Source organism: Anas platyrhynchos, chromosome 1 (assembly GCF_047663525.1).
Source record: "Anas platyrhynchos isolate ZD024472 breed Pekin duck chromosome 1, IASCAAS_PekinDuck_T2T, whole genome shotgun sequence".
NCBI lineage: Eukaryota > Metazoa > Chordata > Aves > Anseriformes > Anatidae > Anas > Anas platyrhynchos.
The window spans coordinates 104810503-104822657 of NC_092587.1; the positions used below are offsets into that span (position 1 = coordinate 104810503).

At 33.3% G+C, this 12155-nt stretch overlaps 1 protein-coding gene across 1 annotated transcript in view; it reads right to left on the reverse strand.

The window, feature by feature from the left end:
• TMPRSS15 (transmembrane serine protease 15) overlaps window positions 1-7747 on the reverse strand; it is a 54597-nt gene extending 46850 nt beyond the window's left edge. The window contains exons 1-5 of the mRNA XM_013099923.5: window positions 7557-7747; window positions 5366-5496; window positions 4860-4927; window positions 3982-4023; window positions 1188-1330 (exon numbers count right to left, since the gene is read on the reverse strand). Coding sequence (XP_012955377.2) covers window positions 1188-1330; window positions 3982-4023; window positions 4860-4927; window positions 5366-5496; window positions 7557-7701 — 529 coding nt within the window. The 5' untranslated portion in view covers window positions 7702-7747. The remainder of the gene's footprint in view (window positions 1-1187; window positions 1331-3981; window positions 4024-4859; window positions 4928-5365; window positions 5497-7556) is intronic.
• Between the last annotated feature and the right edge of the window lie 4408 nt (window positions 7748-12155).

The following is a 12155-nucleotide window of genomic DNA, read 5'->3' on the forward strand; positions in this document are numbered from 1 at the left end:
GATGCACATCAAGAAAAGTTTGACTACTTGGAAGTTCATCAATAGATATATAACCTTCTAAAAGGCTCTTCATTATTTTCCTTTGGTGGCATTTTTCAAGCTCAATAAGCAATCACTTCCCACAGTGATTTGCAGTTATTTAGAACAACTTATACATGATGCAAGTAGTAAAGAAAAATAAAGATATCAAGATGCTGAGTTTACCCTTGGAATATCTGAAGCAGTTAGCAAAGAATTCACCTTAGGGAATAAGGTAAGATGTTGCACAACAGATGCCCCACTCTTAAGCAATTGGTAGCTACTTAATAATAATTCCATCAGGTCTTAAGATGTCATCTTCCACTTCAAACGATTCAAATTACATATTATCATCACCTCCAATGAAGGCCTGTTTGGATGCTTATTGAAGTCAAAAGAAAGATTTCCATTGATTTTGCTGGGCTTCTACTTAGGCTTTGAAAATTTTTCTCATACTTGCATAAAATCACTATATTTGCATATTTGCTGAATTTAAAATCATTTACTCTTTAAATTTACACTATTTAGTCTATACTAAATACTAAATCGCTAAATACTAATCGCTAACACTAAAGCATTTAGTCTTTAAATTTACAGTATTTAGTCTGCACTATATACTAATTTAGTTATTAGTATTACACTAATTTAGTCATTTACATTTCACCTAAGTATCAGAGAAATTTGAAGTCAATTCCTTGGGCATGCTTCTCCAGAAGATACATTCTGTATTTGGTTTGTTTTTCTTTTTGACATCTTTTCAATAAATGAGTCCTCACGTACTGTGAGGCTGAGCCCTTTTCCATATTCTTTAGCAAAACAAAATGATAATTGCATTTACTTAAAGAAACACCACAATTGGGGCTTAATTGCATTAATTTGAGGGGCAACGGAATTACAAATGTTATGTTACATAAAAGAGATTAAATTCAGTGATTATGACTTGAAAATCACTAATTTGTCCTTTGTTCCTTCCTTAGTCAACATATGCTAAGCTGATTCATACTTTCTAGGTGACAAAGTTCTTTCACCTGCTCATATAGGTTGTGTGGTAGAGAAGGAGTACACCCATGTGCATAACAATCTTTCTGATGGCTGGGATCCAAAGATATTACACATGTTAACTGTAGTTCTCAAAGTTTTGTATCAAGATAAATGTTTATTAGCATTACCTGTGATTTGTATGCTGTTCATATCAATTTTCAAAGTCTGAACAAGATCAGTTGTATTTGCGTCAATACCCAAAAGCAACTCATTTTTTATTTTCTCAACCGTTACCCTCTGGGTAAGATAAAGGTGGAAGATCACAACAACACTAGCAATATAAAAGAGAAAAGATGATTAGTTAAGCAAGATAATGCAATAAATCTGAAATTTTGCTAATTAATACTTTGACAATATTTCCTTCCAACAAAGGTTCAATTGTGGGTCCCTTCTACCTCAGGATTCCATTTGAAAACTCAAAGTACCATAAAGTGTTGGCTGGTCAACATAATACTTGAAGAAATAGCTCTAAATTATCAGGTCGTTTTAAATGTTAGAGAAACATTTATTCTTTCTTTTGCAGCTCTTATATTCACTGTGGAAGGAAAAAATAACAGCATTGATATCAATTGCTGCAATGGAGCTGAATTCAAGTCAACCAAAGGAGATGTGGGTTAGTTATTGAACAGGTGTCCTAGTTTAACCTCTAAAATACTAATTGAGAACCTTGAAATGTTTACATCATAAAAACATAACACAAACTGATCACTTCTATATATCAAACATCATGTATGGATTCTGCATCCATAAGGATACTGTGTGTGATTATTTGTATTCTCATAAGGAATCATTAAAGACTGAAATCAGATATTTTGAAATAAGTGGTTAAACTATATTTAATTTCCATAATTCCCTGAATTTTATCTAGAATTCAGTCTCTTTCCATCCCTCCTAGACACTATTATAACATTCTATATTTGTAGCTAAATTAAGGTAGTGTCAAAATATGATCGTTGTTTTTTGTTTGTTTGTTTGTTTGTTTGTTTTGTTTTTCATTTACTTAATTTTAGGTATAACCTTTTTTATTCTTAAGCATTTATAATACCCAATGGCATCAGACTCAGAAGTGCTTTTTGATACCGGGTGATTAAGCTTGCAGTTGTGCTGAACACAGTTTGCAGTATATGGAAGAACTCTCCTTTTTAATTTCTTACTTGTTTCTGATAACCTCTAGGCCATGCTGAGTAAACAAAAGCTTTTATTGCTATCCTTGTGACTCAGCAGAGTCTCAAGGGTAAAATAATTAGGTTGCCAGAAGGGATATAACTTTTTATTTAATGAAAAGAGTCAAACAGAAAATCATTTATGAGATAAACAAGTATTATTTCAAAGTAAAAATGAGGACAGATACTTTCTGATTTATTAAAAGAAAGATCTAACTTTCACAGACATCAGATTTTGTGTGACTTCTGTTGTTTCAGTGTTGAGATACAGAGGTAGAATTCATTTGACCAAATATAGATATTTACAGTGCAGATATCTAGATTTTCATTGTAGTTCATGGAAGGAAATGAGCTATTCTTTGATCTCTTCCTAAAAAGGCATTTAAATATACTAGATGAGAAAACTCTAAAAGTAACATTTTTTTTTATTTTTTTTTTTTGTTCCCCATTACTTATAAAGTGAGTCCTGAGCAACTAGCTCTGAGATATCTTTATCTTCAATACCAAAATTTTTAGTATGGCCTACTGTATGCTCAGAAACCTGAGAATTTTGCTACTTGGATCTTATCCACTCAGGGGCAACAGCCTGGGAGGGACTTATTCCTCTGTTGTCTACTTCTTTCTTATTATAAAGCCCTTCATAATGTGATCATACTTCACCTCTTTCTAATTAGTTTTATGCCCTCACTGTTTCAATCAAACGATTGCTCTATTTCAAATCTGCTTCTCATTTTCAGCATACGTGTGCTTGGCAAATATCTCTTTTTCTTTTGCCAGAATGGTCATTCAATTGAACCATCTTATCTAAATATTTGTCCATTTTATGTTTGTACAGAAAACAATTATATCACAGTTATAGAAAGAACAACTGATATCACAGTATTACAGAATGTTTTAGCTTGAAAGAGACTTCTGGAGGTCAACTTGGCCAACCCGTCTTCTCAAGCAGGGCCACCTAGAGCTGCTTGCCCAGGACCATGTCCAGATGGCCTTTCAATATCATCACAGAGGAAGATTCTACAACCTCTCTGAGCAACCTGTTCCAGTGCTCAGTCACCCCTACAGCAAAAAGTGTTTTCTTTATGTTCAGATGGGTCCTCTTTTGTGGGCTTGTGCCCACTACCTCTTGTATTGTCATATATAGATTTCCTCCTTTTCTCATATTTTCTACAGAGAAAATGTCTATTAACATCATCAACTGTCATGTAATGACCACTTTTTAATTAACTGCCTCATCTTGCATATAAGGTAACTAATTTTGTCATTCATTCCTCAAGGTCTTTCAGTTCTCCTATAGCCCTGATCTTTTCTGTTTTGTTCCTGCTTATTATAGTGTGTCACCTGACCTTTCTTTAGCAGAAATACTTTTTCTGCTAAAAAAATATGTAACATAGGTTACATATGATCACACATAATATATAGATCAGTCCCCCTGTATAAGTAGTTTTTCACAAGCAAGCGTAGCACAAAACAATATACCTTCTTTTCTAGTTAGTTTCTTATCTATGCCACTGTTCTTACTTTTCCCATTTTTCTTCGGAATTGACAATCCCAGGGACTATTACATTTTCTTTTGTTCTAATCTTGAAGGATGTTTTTGGAGGAAAGGTATGGATTATATCAAACTTCATATGCTCTTCAGAGAGCGTATTGACTCCTAAAATACATTTTTTAATTATTCATTGTCCCACAGAGTAATTTTCTAAAGTAATATCCTTTTTCTATTCTCTTGCCTATGTATTTTGTTCTATGTAGTTACCCAGTTTGAGACTTGAAGTTTTCATGAATTTCTTCAGGCTTCCTGTAGGTGGAAAAAAAAAAATGTTTATGAAGAGTGTTCTGGAACTGTTAAATAATGGGAGACAGCATTACACTTGTTTTGTAGAATCAAGACCTTATGAAGAACAGTGCAGGTGAAATTAATACCACAGATCTCACTCCATTTACCAGATTTATTTTTTTTTAATATATATATATATATATATATATTTGCCATATAGCCTTCTGTAGGACAACCAAAGTAAGAAGATATTGAAAAATTATTTCAAAAAAAATTTAATAAATGAAGCAGCTCTTACTATCTTACTGACTCTCTAAGACACACAGGATGCAGATTTACATCCTTTACATGATGTTAAGTGACAGCCCCCGTGCAAACACCTGAAGGGTTATGAAATAAATACATCTTTGTCCATAGGGACATCTGAGCGCACTTCCATTCATCTCAGTTTATGCCAACAGGAGATCACTGTCCTGAACTTCCTTCTAGGTGGCAAGAACAGCAATCCTGCAAATGTAGCACAACTAAAAAATCTTGGTGAAAAAAAAAAAAGGGGTGGAGGGGGGTTAGCAATTCTGTCACATATAGAAAATGTGACAAAATTGTGAGTTAGTCTTAGTCCTCAGCCTTGTTTGGTCAAGGCACAGACATACAGGAATCTGAGAAGGAATTTTGCCCAGGGAAACACAGCTGTGCCAAACTTTCCACAGCAGCACTTTGAAGACATAAGAAGTGAAAGGAATGCTATACAAAGGATGACTTGAAAAGCAAGGTATTGTTAACTGCTTTTGAGAGAAATAGCTAAATGAGGACTTTTGACAACATTTATTTGAGAAGTATAATTTAACTGTACCTACTTGAACTGGAAAATTTCACATCTCTCAAATTCATTTGTCAGAATACTTGCTTGAAAAATGTCTTGTATCTGTACAAAGAAGAGAAATCTTGAACCAATACAGTAATGGAAAATACAGTGTTGCACAATGCATTCATGGTTTTAATACTGACTTTTTTCCATTTTATGTTTGTACAGAAAACAATTATATCACAGTTATAGAAAGAACAACTGATATCACAGTATTACAGAATGTTTTAGCTTGAAAGAGACTTCTGGAGGTCAACTTGGCCAACCCGTCTTCTCGAGCAGGGTCACCTAGAGCTGCTTGCTTCTGACTACAGAAGCAACCATTTTCTTTGATGCTTCACGGATTTTCACTGATAAAGAATATATTGAGTTCTGAGTGAGCTTAGGACCTTAACTATCACATTTTGGAGAGAATAAAAAAGCATCAACAGCAGGTTACATCAAGAAATTAATATAGCTATCACATACTCTTGGTTTAAGAGATAAAGAGGTTCTTACCAACTGTTCAACATCAAAGGCAAGGATTTTGAAGTCAGCTGATGATCTATCGTACAAAGAAGGAGTGAATGTTGTCCCAGAGACTATTTTAAATGTTCCCACATAGAGATGACTATTCCCACCTGTTTCAACTGGATAATTAAAAATAAAATTAAGTAATTTGAATTATATAGAAATAATGATCATCAATAGACTAATTTTTACCTGTTTTGCTTTGTATTGAGATATTTGCCTAGTACTGATTTTAAAAAAACTTTGAGACAATTTTCAACTAAAGTACAGTATCTACAATTGTAAATAGATATTGAAAACTATTTGTCCTTGGTTCTCATTTTCTATTTCATACAAAATGCTGAACTTTTCGGCAGCACTGTGAACAGATAAAGGAGAATGGTATTACATTGAGGGTGACTGAGCACTGGAACAGGTTGCCCAGAGAGGCTGTAGAGTCTCCACCCTTGGAGATATTCAAAAGCATTTAGGACATGGGTCTATGCAAGCAGTCATAGGTGGACCTACATGAGCACAGGACTTGGACCAGATAACATCCAGAGGTCCTTTCCAACATCAGCTACTCTGTGATTCTATGAACCTGTGCAGCATGTCAATCTATGTCTAGCACAAGGGACAAGGAGACACTGGAAGCATGATGGTTTGTGAATTTGTTGGTTTTTTTTTTGTGTGTGTGTTCTTGATTAAAAATATTAAAAACTACTGCTTCACATTTTCTGTATTAAAAGTAGTGTTGCTTTTATATAAATGTAGATTGTTTTTGATGATAACACTGGAAACACTTGTCTCACACTAGTTAAATTATTTTTGACCTGAAATGTCCTACCACTGCATAAATGAAATGCCAGGAGAATTTATACAAAACTAAATAATTGGTTCTTACTGCAAATTTGATCATGATTTTTAATATGCTATAGCATATGAGATATACATAAAAATATTCACTCTACATTAAAAATGCATCCTCACTGTATAACATACTGGAAATTTTTAGATTAAGACCTGAATAAGACATTAACATGTGGTTGACAGAAAACATTTTGCTTACCAGTTTCATTACCAGTGGTATTTTTAGGTTGTTTTTAAAGGTATTAACACCCCAAACGAGTTTTAATTAAACAAACAAACAAATAACAAACAAACCAACAGATAACTGAGAAACAGCTTGTGATGGACAGCACAACATAGTGACACCAATTTCCTAATATCAACCTGTAACAGTAGATTACTTTGAGCTGCTTTAAAGGCCACTTACCCTTTCATCAACTGCAAATCTATTTAAACAATTTTTTTAAAACAGTAAAAGTTTTTTTTTTGTTGTTACATGACATACATAATGTTTTAAGTGTTTTATTATTAGTTATATGTGATAAATCTCCTAGTAATGCATCTTCTAAAAGAAAGATACACGGGAAGCTCTATGTCTCTCTTGTACTAGGGAGCCCAGAACTGGACACAGCATTCCAGGTGTGGCCTTCCAGTGCACAGTCAACATACACCTCAAAAAATCTTTAAATCAAATTTTCAGTTCCATCTCAAAATCTTGCTACGTAGATTTTTTAAATTTAGTTTACTTTGATCATAAGTAATATGACTATCACATTGTGAGCACTGTCTAGATAGGAAGAAATACCTCCTATTAACTTTTCACAAGGCTAGGAGCTGACTGTCTCTCTCACACCAATAAATTTTAAAAGATGAAAAAAAAAAAAAAAAAAGATTTTGAGTTGTAGAACAGTAGAACACCTTAAAATTCCCCAGAGACTCCAGTGGATTATGACTATCTTTAAGAGTCAAACATTACACATGGAGAAAAAAGCAGAAATTCACAAACAATTTGCAATATTATGTTCACTATTGGATAAATATGACTGAATAACCAAAGCCTTACAGTGTCAATTGCATTCCAAAAGCCTTTCCCAAAGTCTATGACATGAAAATTATTTTACTTCAGACATACTTCAAGTACTTTTTGTACTTCGTAGTACATACTTCAAGTATTTTTGCTTATTTTGTTTACATCAATTTCCAGGGGAGGAAAGAAGGAAAGTGTAAAACAAACCAACTATCCAAAAGCATTAAAAGCATAGCATGAAATATGAAATAGAATTACAATGACACTGTCTTCAAAGTCTGAACTTCTACTGATGTACTCCTGAACAGGTTAAAGGTTACTTACCTCGTTCTAACTCCTGGATTGTTAACCATGAAAGTACAATAAGCCCAACACAAACACAAACAAAAAGTGCAAGCAAAGAAGCAAACCAAATTTCATAGCAACTAAGAGGAACATATTTCTCATCAGATGACTTTTTCGGCTTCATTTCTGTCTTGAAAACCTGTTTCAACTAAGGTCTGACATAAGACACAAATAATGTGAAAAGGAGGGCAATAGTACACGAGAATATCTGTTTATTTATAGGAGACGCCTGTAGATTAAATACACCATAAAACTTCATTTACAGTTTTTTACAACATTGCTGAACAGTCATATTTACGCACAAGATATGCAAATGTGAAGAAATCTCTTCAGAAAGGAAGCGATAAAGTTTCTGTTCCAGATAAAAAATAAACATAACCACAAAAATACAAGAGTGGTTACCAGATTTGCACTATTTCACTTTTTTAAAGTGAAAAAGTGAAAATTAAAATAAAATAATGTTGTTGGATTTACAGTCTCTACGTGCTTTTTTTGGTAATTCTTTGCACTTGCAGTTATGAGAAAAATAGCGAAAGCCATATCTTTTTTTTTTTTTTTTTTTTTTTTTTTTTTAATCTGCTTAAAAAGCTACCTTAAATATTGATATTCAATATTTTTTTCAGAAACTTTACTGAAGTCATACTGGTGAAATTTTAGATTAGGCTGTTAGGCTTCTGCCTCTACCTTTGCTGAGGTAGAAGCCTAACAGATTCACAATTTATTTGGTTTATATTGCATCCACATCTTCAGCTCCACAGGATTTATGGCCTTATTGGGCTGCTTTTATTTTCTTGTTTAATCATTCTCCAGTACAGGGTGAAAAGTCTGCTGACATAGAAAGGAGAGAATGTTGTGTTCAGATAATTCCTCTAATATCCAGTCTATCACAAACACACCTAATGCCTGACATTCTATTAATGGCTACCAATCTGTGAGAAAATGTTTTGGTTACCTACAGAGACTTGCCCTCCACTGTCAAAATGAAATGGAAATTGGCTTTCTTATGGAAGATGTTTTTAGACGACTGTGTGATTTGTCTCTTTTGCTATGAAGACTTTCATATCAGGAGGCAGAACAACAAATCAACAGATCTGCAGTGGAAGCATAGAAGCAGAATAAGAGCCTATTTTTACAAAATAAACAGAATTTTAAATAGGAACTCATATAGAAGCACAGCTTTCCAGCAGTGTTGTACATCAAAATAAATAAATAAAAAATAAATAAATGCACATTACTTATCTTTAACTCTTCTAACTGCACATATTGAGGATGAGGAAAATATGTGACAGTGTCAAACTTCATATGAAATGAAAAACATATGATTTACTAAATAAGGTATCAGTATTTACAGTAGTTAAAAACGTAGTTGTTTGTGTAACCCACTACTTAAAATTGCTTGATTTTGAATGTCATAATACACAACACTACTGTTGTGTTTTGTTTTGTTTTGTTTTGTTTTTTTTGTAAATGTCTTGCAAAACACATTTGCAGCAGCAAGATATAGCTTGGCAGATGAGTTCTGATTTAACAGAAGACTACACAGACTTTGTATACACTCTATTTTCACTGATTTCCAGGATAATCCAGTTTAGTGGACTTGTTCGATCTTCAGTTGTCTAGGATGGGTATTTTTTATCCTGATGTTCTCAGAAAAGATCCAAAAAATTTAGAAGTGCATACTGTATTAAAGATACAAGTAACTCTTCTTTAAATTGGTCTAGGGATGGTCAAAATACTATGTTGTAGGTCACAAAAATGTTCAACAAATGACTGACCTGATTCCCTGAAGTGATCATTAAAACAGCAGTTTTGGAAAGACTTGTACTTTTTAGTCAAGTGAAAGCTGTGAAGGAGGAATGTCTTCATTTTCCCTCTGAAGCCATACAGTTTGATCTAATACACAAACAAAGAGATTTCAGAGTCATGTAACAAGTACAACTTCCCAATGGCATAGGTGATACAGAGCTTCACTAGTTTAAGGTATGTCCAAGGTAGGAAGGCAGAGAAGGCAGCTGGACACTGATCTCTCCTTTCAGTCCTTAAGCACTGCCCAAAATAGGGTTCTATGTTTATATTTGAATGACAACTGCTGAAAAATCTGGAGTTGAGTTCTTCTCGCATTGGCAGGTCTTCTCACATTGGAAGATTTATTGGCAGTGTGAAGATCTGCTTATGGAGTTGTCTGAGACTACCCAAGAACTTTCATATAAACAGCTGTCAAGAAATAAGAGTTTCACAGGGATGATCACTATAAAGACAGCATGTATACTGCACAAAATAATTCAGCAAAGGGCAACTGAATGAAATCAAATAACTGATACATTTATTTTACATGGAAGATCGTGCTAAGATTCTGGCAAAATAGATCATGAGGTATTTTAGATTACTATTTCATGAACTAATATCTATGCTGCTTTGTGCATTCGTAATTTAAATTCTGACTTCCAATAAGCATAGAATCAAAATAAATAAATAAAAATCCATAGATTTCACTGAAACCTTGAAGAGAGTTCAGAAACATGTATTAATATTAACTGTTCAATGAAATGATTTAAATGGCTTGTTGGGAAACAATTTGTTTCCATCTGAATTAATCCATATCAGGAAAGTAATCAAAAATTAACTCTTGTCATAAGCAGTTGTAATTCTTGTGGTGAAAAAAATAAAATCTGCACAGAAGGCAAAGCTAGAATATATTACCTTTCCCCAAACCTGTAAGACTTTTTTTTTTTACTTTTTTTTTTTTTTTTCAAGAATCTTGTCAAGAATCTTCAACTTCCCCTTGTTTAAGCAGATCCAGAAAAATTCTGCATGTCAGGATTGAATTTCCTTTCTGTATCAATCACTACTTTTCCTAACTTCACGTAGCTAAGTGCAACATTCATGTACTTTTCCAGAAGTTCCGATGTTGAATCAGAGAATCCTATCTTACGTCAGAATCAGAGGGATGCGTATCTCAATAGATTATAATAAAAAGTGGGGCAGATTAAGAGTATCCCGAAAGGAAATCTGTGATGAACCCAGTTTAATTCAGCAGAAGTCAATACAGAGCTAGCAGCAAGCACTGAAAGAGAAAGACTTTCATTTAACTTTAGAGATCTAATGGTGAGGGGAAGAATTTTCCCTCACTGAGGCAACTGTTCTTTCTTCATTGACTAAAGCAATCTAATAGATAAAAGTTTTAACACAGACTCTAATTTTTAAGTAATTAAAACTAGGTGAGCTTCCGTTCTGCAAATAAGCTATATAGTCAATATTGAATTATTTAGTCACTTTTGCATCCCTAAATAAATGTGTTTTCCTTATATGTCCCTTATTGTAAGGAGAAAAAGTAGTGGATCATGGGAACAATATCACAATAATAGTAATGGGAAACTAAAACACTACTGACAACTGAGTAATGAAAGAACACACCAATGCAAAGTTCTCTGTGAGAACTAGGATAGGTTGAGGTAGGAACAGATATAGCACACAGGAAGGAATCAGACTCTTAACTTGACTGATAATGATGATTGACAAAATTAGTAGGTAAAGGACAAGGATCAAGAGGAAGCAACAACATTATTGCTCCTCTGATATCATTAATGTAAAAGCTAGTATATTAATAATGGAGAAGTAGCTGAAAACAACAGTAAATTTGTCACAGTGTAATAGTTCCTACAAATAAAACAAATTATAGCAACATTAATGTGCATTAATGAGCCAGATTTGTGGCTTGTAAGCCAATATGGAAATCTTGAAAGGAAAAGAAAAATGGCAGAGGAATGGTTTTCCTATTTTTTAGCTTTTATTCACAATAACAGAATAAATGCTGTCTCCTTTTTCTGTCCTAAGCGCATGGCTTTTTTTTTTTTTTTTTTTTTCGGAAGGCATATATTTCCCAGGAAGTTTTGGAATAAAGACATCATATCTGTTTTTATGTCAAAGGGCAACAAGACATGGAAAAGAAAAAAAGAAAAAGATCTGAAACAAAAGCTTAGATGTAGGTTAGTCTAACCCCTTTTCATCCTATGTAAACCATATCAAGATATTTACAATTTCTAATCTCAAAAGTACCATTAAAAACACTAGCTTTGAATATATGTTTTCAGTATTTAACAACTACCCTTAAAAATGCATCCTCTTTTTTTTTTTTTTTTTTTTTTTGTGCAGTTTCCAGAGATCTTTCTGAAGATTGTCAATGCTAGCTAGCAAAACGTTATTCTTGAAACATATTTAAAATTTTGTGACTCAAAGTAACAACATGAGAAATGGGAAATTTCATGTTAAAATAAAAATTTAAACATCAACACATGCATTTCATAGGTGTTTTTTCAGCTACTGAGAACTTAGTATTCCCTGTTCTGCAGATCAGCTAGCTGAAGATACTTAAAAGGCCATCAATTATGAAATACAGGAATGGCACTCATTTCTCCTAAATTCAAGTGCTTTTCAAGTTCCAGTCTCCAGATTATCTTCACAAGGCAAACACATATTTAAAAATAATCTCTTCTCTTAAAACTGTGGAAGCAAAAATTATCTCTATTTCTAACCTATATAATAAACACTACAAAAACTAAGGTCCATAAGTTTCTCCAA